The 25390-nt window shown below is 39.2% G+C and overlaps 1 protein-coding gene across 6 annotated transcripts in view; it reads right to left on the bottom strand.

Annotated features, from left to right (window-relative positions):
• SLC45A4 (solute carrier family 45 member 4) overlaps window positions 1–25390 on the bottom strand; it is a 90345-nt gene that overhangs the window by 35766 nt on the left and 29189 nt on the right. For 5 of the 6 annotated variants that reach the window (XM_027806084.2, XM_055703769.1, XM_005431840.4 and 2 more), the window contains one exon: window positions 3780–4396. In XM_027806084.2, the coding sequence (XP_027661885.1) occupies window positions 3780–4023 (244 nt within the window). In that variant the 5' untranslated portion in view covers window positions 4024–4396. Of the gene's footprint in view, window positions 1–3779; window positions 4397–7559; window positions 7695–25390 lie in introns of all 6 variants that reach the window. The other variant, XM_014279539.3, reaches the window with a different exon arrangement.

Here is a 25390-nt window from a genome sequence, read left to right as displayed (position 1 = left end):
TCTATGGAGTTTATAATACATGGCTGAAATGTGACAGGGCAAGCAAACAGTTGTGTTAATGCACCAAACATACTCAGGAGTAATACAAAAATCACTCAGTTGCTCAAAAACCTTGGATGAACAAGTAAACCTAGGGTTTACTGACAGTTTATTTTCTAATAAAATTTTAACACTGGCTGGGAGGAACTGCTGATTGAACAGGTCTTCAGAAAAGGTTAATGGAAGATTTCCAGAGATCAAAACTTGTGAAAGTGACAACTAATATAATGTCATCTGAAGTCAGCCTGCCACTTCACATATTTGGCAAATTTTTATATCCTCTGAATTCTTCTAAAGAAGTTCTCTGCTCATTTTGGATTCTTAAGCTGCAGACAGTAAGAAATCAAACAGCAAGTTAAAATAAAAAACCCATGTAATACATATTTGGCTTGTTCTTGTTGCTAAGCTACTAAAGCCCAGTTAGGACTAGAAGACTTACAGATTTGTAGCTGCATTTCTAACAAGCCAATATAACATCAATCTAAGCATTGCAATAAAGGCAAAGATTAAAGTCACAAATCAGAACTTATTTTGGTAGGGGTACAGCAACTCCGGCATGTCCAGACGCTTCCAGTTCACAATATCTATTGATGCAAGCAGCTTTCACTGATGCCTTTAGTTCTTTACAAAAAGAAATCAAAACTTCAGGAAATTTAAACACAACAGGCATTCAACCACTGTTGAAATGAAAAGGGACTATGCAAAGGACTATCTTCTTCAGTTGCTAGTATCTGGTGGCTTACAGATCAAGTACAATAGGTTGTTCAACTGCCAAATCATAACTACACCTCTGATCCAGTGCACACAAACAGCTAGGGAGTGAGTTACCTGCCAGCAGAAAGTGTGTAACATTGTACTAATGTGCCTAAGGTTCTAATGGTGGTATCCGATAGGAGTCTCTGGTTTCAGTTTTCTCTTGAGATACAGGACACAAGCATACACTGTAAAACTTAAATGTTAATATTCAACATACATCTGTAAGAAATAGTCTTTCTTGCATACCCAAAAGGCTTCTGGATCTTCAGTTTATTATAAGCAAAGTTGGTTAAGTCATCACACTTCCCCAGGTGCCACTTCTCAAAAATAGTTTCTTGAGCCAATTTAAATCTCACAGAAAACAACTGAATGTTGCTGTTACCAAAACAAGCAGCAAAGGGAATATTACAGGAGTCTTACAGCTACATGCAACCCCCCCCAGTGAGGAGCAAATATAGCTCATGTTGAGGCAGACAGATGTTGAGATTGATAAAGGTAAACAGAACCATGTAATTACCAAACAAACTAGATAAGTCACCCGTGAATAACTTAACCCTTCAGTGAATCCAGCCTTGGTTATTCCCTTGCTGAGGGAACATGAGCAAGAGCACAGAAGATTTTAACATTTATAACCAGCTACCTCCATTTCTTATCTCCATGGCATGAAACATCATTGCATGCCCACAGCCTTCTGCATCACTTTGTTACTTGCCAGCTTTTCTAGAAGCGAGCGCTCTTTTCTTCCCTTCCTCCAAATCCCAAAGTTACTTTGATCACTGGGGTTAGGGAAGGAAAGGAAGAGATATTTCTCAATTATCTGGAGGAAACAGATATGCTAGAAGAGCTCACAAAAGAAATGTAAACCAGCAGACTGGTCAGTAATTACCAGGATGGTTTATTTATACTGTCTGACCTTACTCTACGGTAATGTAAGGTCAAGCTTAGCCAGCTATACATTTTAAACATCCAAGTGCCAGCACAAACAAGAAAGCCCCCTGTACTGGGCACTGGTGAGACTGTACCTCAAATCCTGTGTTCAGTTTTGGGCCCCTCACTACAAGAAAGATGTTGAGGTGCTGGAGCATGTCAGAAGAAGGGCAACAAAAGTGGTGAAGGGTCTGGAGCACAAGTCTTAAGAGGAGTAGCTGAGGGAACTGGGGTTGTTTAGCCTGGAGAAAAAGAGGCTCAGGGGAGACCTTATCACTCTCTGCAGCTACCGAGGTGGGGGTTGGTCTCCTCTCCCAAGTAACAAGCAATAGGACAAGAGGAATTGACCTCAAATTGTGCCGGGGGGGGTGGGGGGAGTAGATTGGATATGGGGGAAAATTTCTTCCCCGAAAGGGTTGTCACGCCTTGGAACAGGCTGACCAGGGAAGCTGTGGAGTCACCATCCCTGGAGGTATTGAAAGGCATGTAAATGTGACACTTAGGGTCATGATTATTAGTGATGGACTTAGCAGCGCTAGGATAAAGGTTGGACTCAATCTTAAATGTCTTTTCCAACCTAAATGATTCTATATTTCTATAAAATAGTACAGGCCACTTACAAAACTGGGGGTCATGCAAAGCAGGATGCAATGTTTTGCATTCATGATAGACAGTAATTGAACCAACACTGCTAGTACATATTACTTAATTCGCTAAATCTCACTTTACCCAAACAAAAAAAACTCAAAACATATTATGGACAATATAAATGTTCCTAGATTAAGTTGCATCTGTTTTATTCAGCAAGTCAGGCTGATCAGAAAGCTTCTATTTGCAGAACATTGATAATCTATTTTAACTATGTCACAGATAGATCCAAAAAGGACATTTGATGAGCTCTGAAAATGAAAATTTTCATGAAAACTTGAAGGAATAATTCATCAGCATCTCTCACGGCACTAACTGCACTGATTATTGACTGCTCCGTTGACTCAAAAGAAACCAACTAGTAATTTCATACAAAACCCAAATTTTTAACTGTGGGAAAACTACACAAAAGTATGTTTACATTGGATGCTCACAAGTTCAATCTCTTATTCCTTTTTGTCATATCAAATATAAAAATACAAATGTTTCATTTGAGATGCTAACCTTGAAACAATTTTTAAGCAATGTTGTAAATAGTATTCAATTCATATTCGAAATCAACTCAACCAGAGAGTCAGTTGAGTGCTTCTGTTTGGCCACAGCTAAGCATGCTGTAAGGCACAACCACATGTATAAGCCAAGGCAAACATTAGCAAACATCTAACATGCATATATTGTATATACACCTATACAGTGTGCACACATCATTGATTTATTCACTCAAGGTAGCACACTCAGTCCAGTACTTCCATTCAGTTTCATTGTAACAGTTTCTGAAATCTGATAGAGAACATGATTTTCTAGATTTGATAAAGGTAATACCAGATACTGTTAATACTGTAAGCAGTTTATTAGAAACCTAATACAGTACTCACCACAAAATTTAACAGTCTACTCCTATTCTAAACTTCACTGCCCCCCCATTATTAACTAATTGTATCATGGTTTATTTGTATGTACTCTCATGTTATAAACTAGATAGATCACATAAGACTCAGTAGTGGTTTTAAATAAATGCAGTATTTCAGCAGTAGTTGGAAAAGCCAAATTATCTAACTGCTTAAAGTATTGTATCCTGAACCGCTTCTCCATAAATAAAAAAAGCTTTTACAGCCTAATGTTGTTTCTAGTTTCTACAACACTTACCTTTTAGTAAAGAATTTTAGACTTATATCAGGTTAAAATTTTTACAGAGAAGCAGTATTAGACAGAAGATGAATGTAAATAAAAATCCTTCCCACTTAAACATGGTCACATAACTGAATCTGTGGCACAGTCAATAACAAAACAACAAAACTCTTTTTACCTTACGTACTTTTAGTTGGTGGACCCCACTTCCCTCTTAGTCTACCTCAATGAATGCAAAAAGGTATAGAAAGTTTCAATTAACATAAATGAGAATTACTTACCAATTTGTAACAATACAGGTGTTACCAAAGCTGTCTCCATGGCATAACAAAATTCCCTGCCAAACATTACTGCACCATGCATCACCCACAGGCGTATTGGTATCCGGTCTATGGATCCTTCACTAATGGTCTCCTCCCTACTTTCATTCTCCTTGTTTTCTGGTTTCTGAAGCTGTGCCACAGGTAGATCTTGAACTTGCATAGATTCCGAGTCAGCATTCTGGGGAGCCATTTTCATTACCATAAAAAATATATATTTGTTATATCTATATAAATAATACTACCATAACTCCATGAACAAGTTAGGGTGTCTTCTCTTTCTGCTTCTGCTCCTCAGGCAAGTAATGCTTATATTCCTTTTGTACAAACAGGTATCTTGCAACTTCTTGTATAGATACAAGACATTAAGAAATAAAAGCTATTTGGTAGGAATTTCAACATATGGCTTGCTGGTTTACTGTGAGTTAGAGTTAAAAATCCATAATTGCCATTCAGTTAATACCAGTTTCATAATTATTATTGAAGAAGTGCTGAAGTTGTTATTCTTGCTACAGAGAGGTGGAAAGCCGACACAAAGAGGTGCTCCACTGTTAATCCCCATCGAGTGGCTGATTAATCTGCAACAAAAAGCAAGCATTTAAAAATTTCAATAGCATTTTTCAGGATATTGTGCCCCCCCCCTCCCCCTTAACCATATACCCTATTTCCTGCTTAATGCTTTCCATTGTCCTTGCCTAGTGTAAGGTCTTTTATTCCACATTCCCTCCTACCTCTGGACTTTCCACTGAAATGCAGTTACTCTTCACATTTTAAATGATGCTTAACTGTATATATCAGTGTATTTGTCTGAGATCCTTAGAACATTGAGCACAAAACTAACAAATTCTGGGAAATTTAAAGCAGATTTCATTTCAGAAACAGCATAGGATATTCCAGTACTATGCCAGGAAGATGATTCATCAATTACCATTTACTTGCTGGCCAGACAGACATCTCCATTTAGACTTTTGGAAGTTGCCAGTTATTTTGCAGTAACCATCTCACTATCCTATAATGAAAATATTCCTCAAGCAAGCATAAGTAAAAATAAGCCATTAGGGATATAACTTTAAGGATTGATATTTAAGTATTTAAACTTCTAATGAAGATATATACAGCATATGCACCCATCTTCACTTTCTGCTCACAAGACCAGAGCATTTCACTCCCACATCCTATGAGGCTTCTGAAGTCCATGACAGTAGAATGGTACAATATCTTCCACCATACATTAAATTTATTAAAATAAATTTCAGCCAGGTAAGACAAGCTTCTCCTGTATTAACACCTCCTTTGTGCCACAGAAAGTCTAAGCAGACTACATACTGTAATATGTCAGTCAAAATGTGTTTAAGCACTTAGGAGAAAAAAAGGAAAGCATTGTATAAAAAAAGTCAGATGACAATGTTTCTACTAGAAGGATGCATAGTAACATCTATGCACACAGTATTACTGAACTCATATCCCAGGATAAAACCTCTTGGGGTTCTGGTTCCACAAGATGCTGGCTTTGGCAGCAAAGCTGGCCTAAGAAGTCCCCATGCTGCAGCTCAGCTCCCTGCCCCTTCAGTTGTGGCAACTAAAACTCTTTGTGGCTAGAGCATAAACCAGATCATTAAGTGGTGAACCTACAAATGAGCCTTAAGAAAAAGATGACATATTTGGGGTTTGAAGCACATCACATCAGCAACTCTGTTTCAGTGTGATCCGACACACTGTTCAACTAGAAGTGCAGCATGGGAACATCATCTTGATCATTCCCTCCTGCTGATACCCTCCTTTGACCTGTACCCCCAGTGGGTTTATTGCATGTATTTTGTTCTTCCATTCAAGAGCAACTTTTTTGATCTGGCTTTTTCTCCTCCCAGGTTCCCCAAGGTTACTGGAGTTCTCCGATTTGATCGCCTCAATAACAACTTAAACACTACAATTTGCTTTTGGGCTAGTCAAACCTTTAAATCACACAAAAGAAGTTAACTTTCTGAACACACGTGCTCTGAGCCAAGTTTTAAATTCCAGGTTTTAGTTTATAAGCATTAAATAGCTCAGAACAAAATGGACTCAAAGCGTTTCTCCACCCACTCACAATTAAAAGGAGGAGCTGAGATGCACTTCCTAGGGTAACTGAATTACGGCACAGACAGGTAAGTTCTTCATAAGCACCTTGTTTTTATATAGGTTTTTCTTTCTGCCAGTCAAGGTTTAGATTAGCCAAGCTCCTGCATGCAGGCAAGTTCATTTGTTCCTTCTAGTAGTTAGTACAGTGTTAAACCTGCATCAGGAGAGGAAGGGATGTGATTCTCTTCCTTTGCTTTAGCGTCTGAGGTTTCAACTCAGTCCTTGAAGGGCTATTAGTTTATCATAAATGTGAAGTACTATGTGTATTTACAAAAACACACATCCACTTTTCATAACACAAGTTATGGGTGAGTAAAACCTACAAAATACAGGTTCCAGAGCAGGAGCAATTACTTTAATTACAGACTCATAAAATGTTTAATTGCTGGCAGACTCAGGCAAAATTACATTCAGTAGAATTTAAAAGTTTATATATCAGCTCTTACTATTTGGAACACGTGTGCTGTATTACAAACTAAGGTTCACAGATAACAGTCCTGTACAAGATGGCTTTTAAGTCTCTGGTGTTTTCTTATGCTTAGTTTCCCCCTGTCTCTGTCTATGAAGGATTTAACTCATTTCCCTAAACACCTCATTCAATATGCAGTTACAGGGTAACGGAATGAGGCATGGAGAGGAAGGCAGTTCATCACACTAGAATGTTTTATGATGCACTGGGGCAGCCTGCATATGCAAGCAGGTTGACACCAGGCTGAGAGCATTTGTCACTGGAAAGGATAAAAAGGCAGGACAAAAGAGGGTATCTGAGATTTAGTCCATTTGAGCGAGACTCTTAAGGGATCACTGAAAAAGTTATTCTTGAAGTGGAAGATGATGGGGAGAGATCAGATAATTTAAGAGACAAGAATAATGGATGATAGATGGAGGTAGACTTTGAAGCTGTAATTGACACAGATGATAAGAACAGTATATTTAAACATGCCAGAAAAAGCAGTTACAGTATTCAAATGCAACAGCAAGAGGCACAATGAACAGGTTTTATCTAAAGGAACAGAGAATTACTGTTCCATTATGTCAATTTTGTGGTAAGCATAACACTAGTCTTCCTGCAGCACTTTCATCTGACTCCAAGTGCATGTCTAACATAAGAGCCAGAGAGTAACAAGAGACTCTCAGAAAGGTCTTCCAGTTCTTTTGTAAATCCTGCTAGGTTGTGTTCATATTTATTTTAGACCCATCCAGATTCTGCTACTGCTCTTTCCAAGTTAATTTTGAATTTGGCAAGTTTGAATAGTGGCATTCTTCCTTATCAAAAAGGAGATACAAACTCATTTACCTGCTGGAAGTAATTATTACTGAAGCTTTTATGCTAAGAACTCAAAAGTAAATGGCATTTAAAGAGGAGATGGATTAAAATATGAAAGAGAGCATGCTCCCACATCTGCATTTAGCACAAATTCTTTTCTCCCATGTTCGTTGGCTAGTGAAACCAAAACTTAATTGACAATCTTTTTAATTGTAGCACTGAATATCCATGGTAATGTCCAATACAGTCCCTTCACTTATACTCCATGCGATAAAGCCTTTGAACCGTATAACTAAGAAATAAGCCAGCACTATTATTTTTTAAAAAGTGATGAATTAGGCTTACATTTTACCTACCATTCAAGCTGACTAGGTACTAAGAGAGTTAGCCTCCCTTCCTCAGACAGATGTTGAGAGACATGGTGGCAAAAGTTTTCAGAAAGGCAGCTTCCTTTTCATCTGTACCTTTCTGACCATCCAGTCATGCAGCAGCTATACAAAATAAATTAAAAAAGTAAACTGGCATGAGACAGCATTTCTCTCACAAAGCTGAGACCATGTCCCCTGTTCTGCCATGCACTCTCGCTATACTTTCCATAAAGTTTCAAAAGGCATTTTCATAACTAACAAAGAATAAGGAAGTGGAATGAAGAATTTCTAATACTGGAGAGTATCCAGTGAAGGGCTACAAAGATGATTAAGGGGCTGGAGCACCTCCTTTCTGAGGACAGGCTGAGAGGACAGGGAGAGGAGAGCTGGGCCTGTTTAGCCTGGGGAAGAGAACACTGAACTGAGGGGTGATCAAAGTTGGCAAGTGTCAAGAGGATGGGGCCAGGCTCTTTTCAGTGGTGCCCAGCGACAGGAGAAGGGGCAACGGGCGCAAATTACAACGCAGGAAGTTCCTTCTGAATATGAGGAAGAACTTCTTTACTGTGAGGGTCAGGGACAGAGCACTGGGAACAGGCTGCCCAGAGAGGCTGTGGAGTCTCCTTCTCTGGAGACATTCAAAACCCACCTGGACACGTTCCTGTGCAACCTGCTCTAGGAGATCCTGCTTTAGCAGGGGGCTGGACTGGATGATCTCTAGAGGTCCCTTCCAACCCTGAGCAGTCTGTGATTCTGTGAATTTCAGCCATGGAAAGAGGTTTGTGTTGGGCGTTGTAAAGATGTTGGATATGAAGAGAAGTTTAGACACAGAAGTATTCCTGATCTTTCAAAGTGTTTTAGGGGAGGAGGGGATTGATTTCACTAGCTCTTCTTCAACTTAATTGCATGTTTTACTTTGACCTTTGGCCACATTGCAACAATGACAAAACCTATAAAGTGTTAGTTAATATTTCAACTAAACAGTCAGGTAACATTCTGAAAATTAATCTGTAAGCAAAATTTTATAAAAGGTGCTCAAATTGCTTGTAATCTGATCTGTTATATTTTTACTATCTTCCATCTAGGCATAAGTCTTAATATGACTATGTGAAGCACAAAACAGTATGTTACAAGGTTGACAAGGCTGTATCACAAAAATCCTATGGCTCCCAATAGGTATCCTTCAGAAAGTACATGAACCACTGAACCACCAGAGGAAAATTACTGCCTGCCTTTAGGGTTTTCCGAAGAAGAGGAAGAGTTATATACGTCAGATTTGTGGCCCACAAAGTTCAATGGTTTTCTTTTCCCTAGCCAGCACTAAGATGCTAGAGATGGACAAAAAGCTCACACTGAACAGTTATGCAACACAATGCCTTGGGCAAATGACTTCTATCACACTTCCCAGAGTGTTTTGTAAGTGTAAGACTTACAGGTTGACAAGCAGTGTTTTTGCATTTGTAATACCATCATGTGGAGGTCAAAAGATTGGCAGTACACCCATCGATACCAAAATAAATGGGGTTAACAGTGATCCTGCCCAAATCTTTTAAGACTGAACTATTTTTAATGCATGTTTCCAGATATCTCTTGCTAACAAGGAATAGGAATGTACTGTTCAACAAGCAACTAGATTTTCTGCACCAGTGCCAAAGCATATGACTTTAAGCTATGGAACATACAGCAAGTTTCAGGTAATCACACACGCACTTTTACAAGCAGTAATACAGCTTGGCAAGTAGAAAACAATTAAGTAGGCCCAACTGGATACCACAAGAAAATTTCAAATCTTTAAGGAGGGCTTTCTTCCTCTGAAGCCATTAGGCAATCCTTAAGGCATTTATTGGTGTAAGAAACAATTTCAACAGGGTAGGTGTGCACTAGTTACAAAATCCTAAGTCCTGAAGGGAAAAAACAAGCACAGCCTAAGAAAAACTAGAATGAGTAAACTGAAAAGGATGGAAACAGTTCTGTGCAAACACTACTAATATCTGAGGGAACATGGAAGGGATCAAGCAGAAACTACCCCCTTCTCTCATTTGGGTCTTTAAAATTCATTGCATTAACTTCCAATCACTTATTTAGCCAGCTCTTGTCTTCAAGATCTGCCTCTTACATTATCATTACTTTCTCTTACATGCAAGTATACAGATTGATCAAAGCCTCCTCAAATCATGGTGAAGAGCTGCATTCAGTTTTGCTCCATGGGAATTGTTTTCTAATGATGTAGGAAATACTCTAGTTCAAACAAAGATTCTACAGTTTAAAAGAATTCTACCTTCTTGACCCTGCAAGAAAGGATGAAGAGGGGCCTTGAGCCATCATTGTGTACAAATGCCTTTTCATTGTTTACCACTAACTTCATAAGGGAAAAACACTCAAACAATTCTTAAACACTCAGAAACAGTTCTTATAGAAGTAGGCTTTAATGATTCCGGTTCACAATTGTCACTGGATCACTAGCAGGTCCTCAGATGACATCCTGCATGACATATCGAGAAAACCATAAACAAAAAAACCAAGGCAGGTGTAATTCTGCTTCATTAAATATGCAAATGTTTGACTGGAAAAGAGAAGTGTTGAGTGTCCAGAAATTGCCAGTCTAATAGGACAAGATTTTTGTTTTCTCCCAGACTTACACCTTACCCTCCTTCAGTTCTTCAATGAGTACATCCCACAGACATACACACTTGTAACCATACTATTTCACCTGTGAACCATGTTAAGCTGGCAAGCCTATTATTGCCCAGTCATTCCATTTATTTGTCAAATACTTAACTTTTCTGCCAAGCTGGTTTATGCTAAGGTTTTCAAGTAGTCTGGCCATCTCTTGAAACGTTAGCTAGACTGATTTAAGTATAGCTTTAATATCAGTATTGGAAAGAAAGGCATTTGAGTTTATCTGGCTTTTCCTCAGACTAAATAAATGTTTGGCTGAACACTTCTACTCTTACATTGCAGACAAATATCACTTATTATTCCTTCCATGATTAAATGCAAAAGGGACACTGGGTTCTACTTCAGCATCCGACTGGCTTGCAAAACAATACATTGTTTGGACTTAGGCCTTTTAAAGAGTAAAGTGGCATTTGTCCAAGGATAATTACTAATGTTTTGAGTTCAAATCCTCTGGTGCTCCACCATGCCAACAGACAAATAGCATGTTGCTGTGAAAGAGCAGCTTTTAAAGGCAAGGCTGACCTTCATCCCTCTGCAAGTGTGGTTATACCCCCTCACAAAAATTTGTCAATTCTCAAAATAAAGTAAGATCAATTCCAGAAGATGCTGATCCAACTGATTTTGTACAGATGTCTGCCCCATGATTAATTTTGTTCTACAGATCTACAATAGGAACAGTAGCTTGCACTACAGAGGTAGTAGCAGCTGAAACAGATAAGATACTCCTTGTAGTATAAACCTGATCACAGCTTCAAATTCTAACAAACTATACTTTCGCTAGGACAAGTCTGTTTTGCTAGCAAGGGTAGTTTTGTTTTACAGCCAGCTGCTTGCACAGGAATCTCACACGAAATACATTACCAGCTTATTATACTGCTTACACTATAGGTTTCTCAATCACTTTAAGCTGGCATAAACAAGTACTTCCTCTAAAAGCAGCACCCTCTTCTTCCTTTTCTTTGCCCCAGGTTCCTTACTCCCACCCCTTCCTGCGCAGCCACACACGTATCTAAGTAGTGAACCAGAAAGTGTAACTGATCTAGGTTGAAAACTAAGCTGACAAAAACATGTCCAAGAAGCTAAAAAGATCCTTTATAAAGTCAGGTTAGTTTTATCTGATTGCATGGCTGGATGGATCCATACCAACATAACAGGGGAAGGGAGGAACAGAGGCAGCTAGAAGTATTACTTTGGGTAGTAAAACCTAAAGCCAGTGTAAAATTACAGCTCACACAGAGCAAAGAAGTTGTCAGTGGATCCCTGCGGCTACAAGGTCAAAAGGCAGACGCACCAGCGCAGCTCGAGATGCCTTCTTTTCAGAAGGCAAAAAGAAGGCTCTTCAGTCATGCTGTGAGAGCTATCATGCATTCTGCCCCCTAGTACTTGCCAGATGCAAGGCAGAACACTCCTTGCTTAGCCAACAGGCAGCTATTTTCTCCCTGGTTGTTTTGTGGCTCTGTTCCTAATTATTAGCAGCTGTTTATAGTAACAGAACTGGCCACAGGGGAAGTTTCTTTGGCCCATGTCAAGACACAAGTGTTCAGCCACTGCAGTAAGAAAAGCATCTAGGTAACATACCTGGACTTTTTTGCCCAGCTGGACAAATGTGGTCAACCAATCTATTTGAAGTTCAGCAAAGGGGCTGTATCCTTCTGTGGTCTGATTAAGTTGTTCCTTCATAAAAGTTTAGACTCAAAATTTCCTGTGACTTTCTAGAAGAATCATGATGTTAAGTGAGTCATGAGGCCTTTGGTTCAAAAGGGCAGCAATTACAAGCAGGTAGTTGTTTAAATTCTCATTAAGACTTCTCCCATAGTTAAATGCAAACATCGAAAGATTTTTAGCTATTGCTTCCTAAAAAACAGAACTTCATTAACCCTATCTGACAGGAAAGGCTATAGTTGTTCAGAAATAATTAAAGAAGTAATTGTGCAACATATTACTTAATAACAGTCCCATATGTGAGCAACATTACTCCAGATCCTGAGAGAAAAGCCAACCTCTAATTTTAAAACAGTCTTAACATTAAACTGGACTAACCTGTTTTGAATCACTAAAAGCCTGCCAAAGGAAAAAGGTTAAGGCTAACTGGGTGCAATCAAGAATCACATTCAACATGTCCTAACATTTAATTCATCATTCAGGTAATCAAAGGCACTGAAACACAACAGCATAAACCAGCTTGTTCTACAAGGATACTATGCCTAAGCAACCCTACAACTGACAGCGAAAGAAAGCTTAAAAGAGATTTTTAACAAGTTCATCTTGAAACCTGAGATTTAAAAAACTACAACATATAAGGAAGCCACTGGAAGCAGCACAGTGCTTTTGCATCCTGACCTACTTTTAAGGCTACCACAAAATTTAGGCCACTGAAGCAAGATCTGGGAGGCTGGAAATCATTCTGCAGCATGTTGCAAATGAAGTCGATATGGAGCAATCCACCTCAATGGAGAAGCAGCGTTTCTTTCCACTTCTTGCAATGAAAACTTTCGCCTGCCCTCAGGACTCTTCACACACTGTAATCCAGTCGATGTATCTTACAACCTTTGCCTTGCTGTTGTTTAAGTCAGGGCATAACTTTTGAAAAATATACTCAGCTGAAAGAAATTATTCTGGCACCCCTCCTACTATTAAGGCTGAACATAAGACATCTCAACTCCCCCAACAAATCCATAAAAATATCCAAACAACAATCTAAAACAATAGTAAGGGTGTGTGCCACTTCATTTTGAAAGGGTTAATGAAGACTTCTTGCACCATTTCCTTGGTATGCACACAAAATTCCAGAAATTAATAAAACCTGACATAAACAGGCTTCCAACTCCAGCCCTGCCAATATTAAAACTTCTGTAGGGTTTCCTGCCTATTTCTTTCCATAAAGCATGGCCTTGATTAGAACCTCCCTGGCTTTCTTGGGATCCTCTTTCCACCCCTTCCAGCTTACTCAGAAAATGACCAAGAATAAGATTTTGGCTCATGCTGGAAGACATGGCGATGCAGTCGCAGCTGGCAATCTGTGCATGACAAGCTCCCCTTATGGGCTTTTTTCTGCCCAGACATGCAAGGAGGAATAGAAAGCTTAAGATGCAAGGAAGAGAAATGAAGGTCCTCATGACATCAGGGAGATCATCTTTGTAACAGACAGCACTACTTCCTCATTCTGCATATTTTGGGGGTCAATGTCATTGCCACAGCCTGATCATTACTGGGGAAAAGATGTAGGAAACCGTAAGTCTTTACAAAATTACTGGAACAATTCTTGGAAGCCATCTTTTGAAAAGGCATCCAGAATTTCACGTGAGACAGACTTTATTCAGTGCATTGGATATTACACTGCTCTCTAAAGGCACTCGCTGTTACTAATATTAGATCAGAGTACATTGTTAAGTCACTGCTGCTCTGCTTTTAGTAGGAAATACTTCATTTTCTTAAACTGGGTAGGTAGCCTTATCTGATTAAACTTATTTTTTCTTTTATGCTAGGTAAAAAACTTCATATATGGCCCCGTTACCCTCATATTTATTAATACAGATACATTAAATAAATAAACATTAAGGTGGCATGGACAGAAATAGCAACAGAGAAGCCTTCCTACCTAGTGGAAAATCTAACAGCTGGGACCAGCAACACTGGAAAAACAGGCACTAAGAAGCAATGTTACACTACAGCAAAGACACAGGCATGCCTTAGTGATGACAACTGGATCTCCAAGTAGCAGGTTCTACCCCCAAAATTAGGTAAAGGTTAAGGGCAAGATAGCAAGCACTGACAGCTAAGTACTTTCGATACCAAAAAATAACCATCTACTCACTACATAAGCACAAAGAACTCATAACTCATGGGGATGCACATCACTCAAGGCCAGCGTGCAAATATTCTCTTATGGTCTAACAATGCTGCAAATAACTTTCACTAAGAAAATCCACTAATTTTGTCAGAGAGGCACAAACTTCAGTCTGGCACAAGCTAAGCATGGCTCAGCTTAGGCATGCCCTACTAAAAGATCCTCAAGTTTTAAAACCCTGTTGAACTCTAGACTTATCTCCCACCAGAACTAAATTCATTTATTCCCTCTGTCTCAATGACAACAGTAAAAGAAAATTAAGGCTATTATCAGGGAACATCTTAATACATTACCAAGTGGATTAACTGGAACAATCTTACCTTCATGCAGAAGGAAGGACAATGTCTAACCCAGTGGGGCTGGTGGTGCAAGAATAATCAGTACATCATTGCCACTAGCGCTTTTTTATTATTTTTTTTCAAGTTCTTTCACCAAGGCTGTCCTCCTGATTGCAGTGTGGGAAATGCAGTATACCAGTGTAGCCACTTGCAAACTCTTTGCTACTCTCCAGAATGAGCAATACTTTCTATAACAGGTTGAGATTAGTGTTTTGCATGAATAATCATCCATAAAAAATAGTCAAGCCAGGACTGATTACTTAGTTCTGTATATGCAAAGTTAGATATTCCTTGCAGATATTACTGTACCTATGATGAAGAGTGCAACGCTTTATTTTCACGTACTGGAATTTGAACTAATTATATTCACTGCTCTGAAAATTCACAGGCTGGTTTCTTCAGGCTGTAAATGCTTAAGAAACCCAAATACTGCCAGAATATGTATTAGACAATTAGAGAAGCTATTCAATAGATCAAGACAAAAAAAGAGCACAGCATAGATCTTCATATGCGGACTCCCCCTCGCATATCATTAACATCTGCAAAGTTTAATTCATTGGAATTATCTCCAATTACAGATCCCTAAATGCATTACCATCATTCAAATCTCAGAAAACTCTGTTAAAGTAAGCTTTTGAAAGCACCCATTGAATTTTGTTCAAATTGTACAAATTTGTACAAAGATGGAGAAATTAGGTCTTGGCTGGATTTTATTAACTCTTCACATTATTACTCCCTTAGAGAAAACCCAGAACAACACAGAAGAGGGTTTCTCACACCACAGAATTTCTGAAGGGTTTGTAAACAATTATATATAACTGGTTGCATCATCGTGCACTAAATATTCTCTTTTTGCTTTCTTTGACTGGAGTCACAGATCAAACTGGTACATCATCAATGTGATGGTTTAGTAATAAGCAACTGCTTACAGCCTAACCTGCAGTTGAGCCCACACTGATTCAGCATGATTGCTGGCAATTGTCTCATCAGCATAAAGGAGAGATCTCTTCCCTTCCACCTCTTCCCCATCCCAGCTTCACATAGCTTCCCTCCATTTGGGCCAAGTAAAATATTCTAACATCCCCTGATGAAGTGTTAAATGGAACTCACCACTATAGTATTGAAAGAAATGTGTTTAGAGATACTGAAAGCTGCTTAGAGATTAACTTTTTTTTCCTTACTTACTTCCTCCTTGGCATCCAAGGAGGCCTGCCTCCTGCTAATGCAACTGTGCTGCAAAGGGTGCAGTAAAATAGCTGCTTCTCAGCCACATGACCTCAAGCCTGTGATGCAATGGAAAAAACAGCTATAGGTTAGGGCAGCAGTTTTATGGTGCAGCACCCTGGGTAAACATCTTCAGTGCCTCCCTTCTGAAGCACAAATGATTACAAACAAGCATTGAGACAGCATGCTTCATAAAAATTATAGCTCAAGCACTTGAGCAGATCCCTGCTCCGGTTTTTCACACTGTCCCAAATACCAGAATGACAGACATGTTTATGTTCATTGCCATTAAGTATAGCCATCTGATTTATTTTCTCAATTATTTAACTAAATACTTGAACTGGCCTAGCAGCGATGCATAGCCTGTATTTTTAAGTAAGGTGTAAGATAAAGAAACAAAATTAAGAATCCCCTCTTAGTACCAATTATCAATAAAATTAATAAATCTTAATATCAGAGAAATACTGTTTGGCTAATAATATGAATAAATCACTGCTTAGAAGGGTTATATCACAACACTGATTTCAGACCATATCTATACCATCTAGGAACAATACAGTAAGAGCTTCCAAAAACAGTACTTTAAGCAAAGTAGCTTAAACTTACACATTTAAGAGTTACACCTGCTGGAAGAAAGCAATACAGGTAAAAAACAGACAATACTTTGACCAACATAGTATATTTACAAACGATGCATTTTAGAAAAATTAGTGCAAGTAATGTGATTTAGCTGGTTTATAAGCAGCCCTGTGGAAAGCTGGTGGCCACATTTAAGAGCAGCTTGATCAGGACATATTTTGAATTTGAACTATGTACACATGCTATTTTAGTAATGTGTTTTGCCAAGCTGCAACCCTGTTAGAACTGGCAGGATAACATATTTACTGACACACAGGCTAAAATAATAAGAGGCTACAAGTTCTTGGCAGTTGGACTCTATACATAAAGACCGGCTAGCAGGGAAATATTTAGAGGACACAGACACCCTCGATTTGTGATTTTGTAGAACTATGAAACACTTAGCAAAGGCTTGTCAGAATTTGATATTTTTACCTAATTTGGAAGTGACTGTTAGTCATTCTCCTCCTATAGGACGCATGAGCTCCAGCATCCATGACACTTTTAACAGCATACATCTGGACCATTATGGGATGAGACTTGCAGCAGTTCTGTACCAAAGCCGAAACCTTTATAGTCTGCTGTTGTATCAGCGCAATCACTACTGCAGTTCTGACAGCTGACAGGCACCTTCGGCAGGTGAAAATGAAAGTAAACACGTCTCACAGTCTAGGTTTGGTACTGTCACATTCAGAAAATTTGATCATGCTCTGTCAGTCCATCAACTTTTCCTCTATGCTTGCTGCAAAATATACAGCTGACATCGTTCAAGGGAAGTTTTACATAGGACCTAAGGAATCCTTTAGGGGCAAAGCTACACTATGAGATGGGGGCAGATCTCATCCACACAAACATAAGCATTATCACAATATCTGGAGCACAGATCTTATGCCCCTTCAAATCCGCACAGAGACATTTTCCAGGGGCAGAGTGGTTAAGAGGTATCAGCATAACACTTTTGTCATCTGCATTATAATTGTTACAAGCCAGCTGGGGCTACCACAGGCAGGCCACGAAGGCACTAGAGATGCTAACCTATATTTAACTAGCTTGAATATTGGGTTGGTCTTGTAAACTATTATCCCCCTACCCCATCAAAATAAAAAAAAACCAGCAAATGCTCTTTGAAAAGCATCTAGTATCTTGCAAGCATTTTCTGTTGGCAGTTACGATGAGCTATACAGCCTTAAATTACCTAAAACATCCTCAGTGAATCGATATTACACAAACTAAAGCAGTTTTTCAATGTCTCTAAGGACAAAATGTTGTTGCAATATTTTCTACTGGACTAGGCAGGCTTTTTGTAGTAGAAGGAGAGTTTCTCCGCATAAAAAGGGTAAAGTCAACAAATCATAGCCAACATTAATTTAGATGTAAGGTTCAAAGTGATTGCACTTGAGTAATTTTCTAGATGCAGGGCTGCTGGCATAAAGAACACTGTAGCAAGAAGCTCAGCCTATACAAGCATGACTGACTTTAGAAAAAAAGCTAATCGAGTGGTTGGTTGTTTCTTTATACACAGCTAATTGCATACCAGCTACAGTACCTTTTGAGATCATTCTTGGAGGCAGAATGAATTTGTGGTCAGATAGTATCACAGGTATTTCTGTAGGTGGATAGAGCTGCTTTAATACTTGCAGGCACTGAAAGCAGCATGTGAGAAGATCAGGACAAGGGAAACACCAGAACTTCAGTACACAGAATAGCATGACACTGAAGTGCAACAGCCAAGTTAGCAGGTTATTCTACCAGACATCTAATATCCTCAGAAAAGCATCAGATCCTCTACTCAGAAGTGCATGCACTAGAGTAAAAGAACAAACAACAGTTTTTCTCATGCTGTTACCCTGGATAGATCATGAAGTTTCAAGCCAAGTGGGAAATTCAGTTGGGAGATAGGGAAAGAAATAGCATCCTGAACACCTAACAAAATAGGTTTAGGTTTCTAACTTTGTTTAGAGACACCAAAATACACATGTAGTTAGCATAAGACATCTTCAAAGGAACGAAAATAAGAGGGACGCCACAGTCAATATGAATACACTTTCAGTGTAAATAAGAGCTACAATAGATTCAGGACCCCAGAACTGGTCCAGTGAATGTAGATGAGGACACTTACGTTTTTTAAAATGTATACCAACTACAGCTTGGAGACTAGCAAGTGCAACTTGTTGAGTGTTGATTTGAAGGACAAACAGGAACAGCAACATCTTGCTCAAAGTAGTAATTCGGATTAGTCTAACATGCACATATAAGGGACCTCCTATTTCAGGGGCTGCATGGCTATTCACAGAACATACCAGAGGAAGAACTGACCACACTGAGAGCTGATCAATGAAAGCTGCCTTTAATGCACTGAAACTGTGCTTACGCATCTCAACAGTTTGACAGAAGCCCTCTCTAAACTATTAATTATTCTTGAGTATAACACATAGCAACAGCGTGGGCTTCACAAAGATAGTTAAATAGCTCTCCATTCATCTTCTGTCATCCACATACCTTTATTATGCTGCTTTAAGTTTGTGGTTGCACCACTGACTGTTCCACATCTTGTTCTGCTCACGTTCAGACTGGCTTCACCTCTGCTGCTCTGCTTGTATCATAGAAGAAATGCTGGTACAAGATTTTTAACCTCTACTCTTTGCCCTGTTTTAATCTTTTGTGATTCAGCAGAAGCTGTTGAGAATACACATACCACAAGCTATGGCATCCAGCTCTTTGCTTTAAGCTTTCATTGCTTTCTGATCTTAAAAGTATAATGGATAGGCTTCCCACTGCTCCTCTGGAAAGCTGAGCCTGACCTTAACAATATTCTAGATGTTACATTTCCAGCTCCCTAATCTGTCAATCATGATCAACTCCTGGTGGCTTCTACTTGCTATGATATACTAATTTCTCCATTTCCAAAACTGACTTGATGTTTATCTTCAGGAGATGACAACTGCCCACAGCAGCAACCAAAGCAAGGAGCATCACTAATCACATGCAGGGGTCAGATAAAGTATGATGTGAGCTCACATACACCTGGTTGAATGTTAGGTGGTTTTGAGTAGATAGATTTCTGAAAGGGATGCTTTATTTCTGTGGTGCAGAGGAAATCACAGGCTTACATGTGGGGGTAAGGGGGATGACAGGAAGACTGTCAATTCCTACAACAAAGGGATGAGCTATAGCTGCCAAGTCAAAGTAAAATAGTTGAATCAAAGAATGGTTTGGGTTGGAAGGGACCTTCAAAGACCATCTAGTTCCAACTCCCTGCCATGGGCAGGGACACCTGCCACTAGACCAGGTTGCTCCAAACGCCATCCAGCCTGGCCTTGAACGCTTCCAGGTACGGGGCATCCACAGCTGCTCTGGGCAGCCTGTGCCTCACCACTCTCTCAGTAACAAATTTCTTCCTAATACCTAACCTAAATCTACCCTCTTTCAGTTTAAAGCCATTCCCCCTTGTCCTATCACTACAGGCCCTTGTAAGAAGTCCCTCTGCAGCTTCTTGTAGGCCCCTTTAGGTACTGGCAGGCTGCTATAAGGTCTCCCCAGAGCCTTCTCTTTTCTCCATGCTGAACAACCCCCCCCCCCCCTCTTAGTCTGTTATCTTAGGAGAGGTGCTCTAGCCCTCAAGCATCTTTGTGGACCTCCTCTGGACTTGCTCCAACAGGTCCATGTCTCTTACATTGGGGCCCCAGAGCTAGACAGTACTCCATGTGCAATCACACAAGAGTGTAGAGGGAAGAATCACCTCCCTTGACCTGCCAATCATGCTTTGTTTGATGCAGCCCAGGATAAGTCTTCAGACAATTTCTTTACATAACTGCTCTACTTTAAACTGATAAGAGAAAGTATTCAGTTAATTCTGGTACAAGATAGCAGCTTGGCTCCCAACCCAGTTCCCATGAAGATAGTTAACACTTAGAGGATTCCTTTCTCTAGCATTAAAACTAACTAAATTTATCACACATGGAATTGACAAGGGATAGCACATTTGCCCCTGAATTATTGTGCAAATTTGGGCTGGTTCCCTCACTGCAAGGTGTTTAAAAGCAAAAGGTTGTTGGGATTAACAGACTTATTGTTCAGGTTAAGAAATAACTTCACTGTGCATTTGGCCAAGTTCCTGAAGAGCAGAAAAAAAAGTTTTTACCTTGACATAGTAATGTACATATTAGTCCCAAGTATTTAAATTGTTACACCTGCTTAAAGTATATGGCTGTTAAGAGCAGACAAACCAAAAATATCAAGTGAAGGAGGCTTTGAGTGGCAGAGTTACCCAGGTCAGACTGTGGGGTGATGTCACTTTTGCTTACTATTTCTAAAAAGCCTGTTGCAAGCCCTTTGGCATATTGGATGGCTTATAGACCTTCTCTGGTTTCAGTTAGAGACTTTTAGAATATATTCTAGACAACTGGAATTGCCTAAATTTGGTCACTCAAGAAGTCTTCCAGGACAAATCCTACCTAAACACAAGGGCTTTAAAAAGAAAATCAGCAGTTATGCAGGATTTCACAGGTCTTTTATTAATAAGCATTAGTAGGTGCCATGCATCCCTATATTAAGGCTCTGGCAACCTTAGAGGAAACCACCACAGAAGTGAGTAGGACACTCAGATTGACTTAGAACATTACAACAGCTTCCACAACTTTTACTATAAGGAGTAACTGACTCCAAAATAGTATTTCTGAGTAGGGTTTCAGGAGCTTTCTAGTGTTGGTCCAGAAATATCATCAACTCATGCACTGCAGCTTACTGAACAAAGATCTGTAAGGACTGCAAAAGACAGTTTGACATAAAAAACCCAAATATTTATTCAAACACTGCTCCTGCAGAGAATGTATTACACATTTTTCAGGAAGGCCTGTGGGTTATAGCAGAGAAGCAGAACCCATGTCAGTATCCTGTTGAGAGCAGATACCCTTACTTTTGTCCTAGTGTTACATCAGCAGTGATGATCACCTCACAGGACTAACAATTCCTCACCAAGCACAACATTCAAACTTAACACTTCAGTGAGCAAAGCATGCTGTGTGTAAACAGACTGAGCCAACTAGAAAGAGCTGGAGGAGGAAGTAATGGAAAGGACAAGAGCCCAAAGACAAAACTACAAGACTGAACGGCATGAGATTATTCTATTTAAACAAAGGCTTGACAGTAGGTTTCAAATTTAAAAACTGTTGAAGGACAACATGAAGTGATCTCCATCAAGAGAAGTAATGATGGGCCCAAGTTGTAACCAGGATTATAGCATAGTCTCTACATGGTATCAGTATCAGAAGTGTTATTATCCATCATAAGACAAAAATCAGGTTCACTCCTTCCTTGCCACACTCATTGATAACTTTCACATGGCTCCACAAGCTGAGGTTGCTCCTTGCAATTCTTGCATCTTCAATGGTGAGCACACATCCAGTTGCCTAGCTACCAGGTTCCACAAAGACACATTTATAGATGCTGCATGTGCAGTTGTACTCCTTCAGTGATAACACAGAAAGCTGAAGCAGCAAACTATCTTGTTCACAAGCTACAAGAACCAGAAAGTACATTTAGTATTTAACTAACAAACACCTTAAAGTTGATGCAAGTTACTGGTCAGCACATGGAGGTATTTAACATCTTAGAGCAAGGAAAACATTAGGGTGAAAGTTTCATGGTTGTTAAAGCTTATTTTAATGAAAAGTGTAGCTTGCCCCTCCAGGCTGTATTTTAGTTTGGCAGCTTTACTGAAAACACTGTGCTTAGTCATTTTACTTTTCCAATTACAGTACCAGCTTATGCAATAAACTAACATGTTTACTGTTCGAATGATCACCTGCCAGATTTTTTGAAGGAATAAGATTTGATTAAAGCAATGAGCAGTTAAGCATAACATACTTAAATGTTTTATGTTTTAAGAGCCTAAATAGACTTGAAGTATCTTAATGTTGCTTTATGTAGCAGTCAAGATTAAATAGACAGAACAGGGGCACCACATTCTTGTTATCTTTAAGTGAAATGCATTTATTATCCTTTAAGACCTTTAAGTTTTTGTTCTTCCAGTAGCATATTTCTAAGTTCAACATATTTCCTCTAAAAAAATATTTCTGCAAAATGAATGAAGCAGAACTTGTCTGGAAAAGTACAGATCACTATATAGTAAAACAGCTATAGTTTGAAAGGTCACTTCCATTCTGTTTTAAACTTATTTTTAATTCAAATGAGACTTTAATTTCTAAGTTACAATTCCACATTAAAAGAGCTATGACAGGACACATTACTACCCTTAGCTTGCATTCTGGTTCTCAATCAAGTTGCAGTGAGCTTAGGGGATAACAAATTTCCTAGGGAAAAAATTCTGCAGGAAAAGAATTCAAATGCTGCCTGCAAACATCTTCCTACTTATACACACTGCAGTTTGCATTGACTACAGATAACCAAAAGTTCTGGCTAGGACAACTTTCTCAGCTCACTGTCCTTTAAGGATTTAGTATGCCCTTGCTCACTACTCAACATCATGAAGTCTGGAGAAACAGGATGAATATAAAGTATGTAACTATATCCTGTATTTTCCCCAATGAAAGAATACTTGTCCTGTAACAATACACTTCTACCAGGCTTAAACTTTCACTGGCATGGAAAACAGAACTCTGCAAATAAAGTGTTATTAGCCTTCAAAGCATGGGACTGAAATTAGCATAGACACAAGTTTCCCAGGTTCAGTAGAAAATGTTAATTCCTACTGAAGAAACTAGTGCAATCAAAAGAGACTCCAGTTTACTTCAGGAGACACATGGGGTAACATAACCAGTCATCTGGGTAGGATCCCAAGTGGCCTGATCCCAGATTTCTTTGCTGGGCAGAAAATAAACCAGGGCCTTCTCACATGCTTTCTATTAAACAGTTCCTTCCATGAGAAGCAGGTGTGACTACCATTTGCTGCAATTAAGCTGATTTCAGAAGCATTGGCAGTCACACTAAAGCCATACTCCAAATCCCACTAGATTGTGAACAGTGAGACTTGTCTGTCACTTTGGATACATCCTCCCCACATACACTGTAAGTGAAACTGCACACCTGAGGAGAAAAGCTACCCAGCCTTTCAGGTTTTCCCTGCACAATCTGGAGTTTAAGTCTTGCCTAGCCTACTTGGTCTGGATAATGCAGATCTAACATGAAACTACAAGCCCAGATATAAACAATTGAAGATGTATTCAGTCATGTAAGCCTTCTATATTTTCATTCTTTTCTGCAAGTGTGACAGCACTATTACAAGCCTAAACCCTTTCAGATGCAAAAAAAACCCAAACAAGCTTACATAGCTTTAGTCTTAGCTGCTCACTAAGAACTTAGAGCTACCGTTTGCCCTGTGAGGCCAACAAATTCATGAAGCAAAGTTCTGGGTCTTGCTTGCTTTATCAGATACAATAGAGTCAAAAAGTTTCCAGCCTTGGCTTCCTGGTTTGCTCTCAGTCTAACCCAGTATTTTCAAAGTTTCTTCAGTGAAAGCCAAGAATTGGCCCATATTCTTAACTGTTATTTGAAAAGATACCACTATTATCCAGGCTATTAAAAATTGCTTAATTCCTACTAATTAATACCATTACTGAGCAAGAAAATGAAGCATTATAATGGCATTAAGATAACCACGCCACGTAAGAATTTGAAGGGATGCTGGACAGTCACTGAAGCAAAAATAAGGACCACATTCTCATTTAATAGCTGTCACTTGCAGGCTTCCACTCATTTTCCAAGTTACAGGTAGATGCAATATGAATGAACTGAATGCTGCTACTGGAGATAGAGTATTGCTTTCATTTACACACTGCTTCCACCCTCACCACACTAATTCAGATGCAAGATTGACAGTACATTGTACGGTGATGTTATAATACTGACCTGAAGTATTTGAACACATTAACATTAGACTCTGCCCTTCGACAATATACCCTTAGTATTAAAGCTTAGGGAACTATTACCAACATCTCTTCTAGATTATGTCTCTAGTTCACGCTTTTTTTTTTCCAAGTACAAAGCAATTTTACCAGGAATACTCAAAGCACAGAACTGCAGCAGCTCTTAGCCCACCTCCTAGAGGCAAGATCTCCAAATCATTTGTCCTGCAGCAATTTCTGCATGTACTGTTGAAATCTTATTCCCTACTTAAAGAATTTCTTTTGTAAACTATAGTGTATATATTCAGTCTTAATACAGTAATTGCTATGTAGGGACTTAAAGCTTTCTCTAGTAGGGATGTTTGACCATGGGCCACCTCCCAGTCTACTGCTTTGTCAGTGGGAAAGTCCCTAAAACCTCAGAGATCAGTGAAGGGTGGCAGGGACACATCAATTACTACATTCTGAGGAGGCAGAATGAGGTTGTAATGATCCACAATGAAGACAACTTGTCATCAAGTTCATTGAAGGATCCTGTAAGTGAGATCTTTAGAAATACCTACCACAAGACAGCAAGTCTGTTGAGCAAAAGCTTCTGAAAGAGGCTGAAGTTAAGGGAACAGTGTAGCTATTATTGTACCAGTGATAAATTTAGGCATTAATTACAGCCAGTTATTCAGTAACCAGCTTTAACACAGAACTGGAGCCAATCTCTTGGAAAGAGCATTCATTTAGGAGCATAGTTAAAGAAGAGAAAGCTACGAAGTGCAGCTCAGGGAAATACCACACAGTGTTGGGCTACTGGAATAAGCTGAAAGTTTGTAGTCTAATGAACTGTATGTTTAGTAGTTTGTAGTTGTTGAGTACTGGGGTTGTGTCAAGTGTACCTTTCCATGAAGTAACTTATGCAGAGGTAGGAAAATACAAAGAAATCTGTTTAAGGAGTACAGGGTCAGATTTATACTGAACATCCCTGAGATACTAGGTTTTTACATAGACAAAACAGTATTACTTAGCTCTAGCCATGAAAAGGCTAAGAATACCCTAACACAAAGTAGTAAAGCTCTATCTTAAGTCATCACACCACTGACTTACTTGCCCACAAGTATATCCTACTGTTCCTAACGAGCAGAATTACCAACAACTTAATATCAAGTCCAGTACATGAACAGGTATCAATGGAAGATGCTAGCACAAGGTTCACTGGATAGGCATCCAAATGCTTCTACATACAGCTTAACTGGGAGCTACTAC

Source organism: Falco cherrug, chromosome 3 (genome assembly GCF_023634085.1).
Source record: "Falco cherrug isolate bFalChe1 chromosome 3, bFalChe1.pri, whole genome shotgun sequence".
Lineage (NCBI taxonomy): Eukaryota > Metazoa > Chordata > Aves > Falconiformes > Falconidae > Falco > Falco cherrug.
Note: the sequence above shows the minus strand (reverse complement) of the source record. Positions and strands in the feature narration are given on the sequence as shown.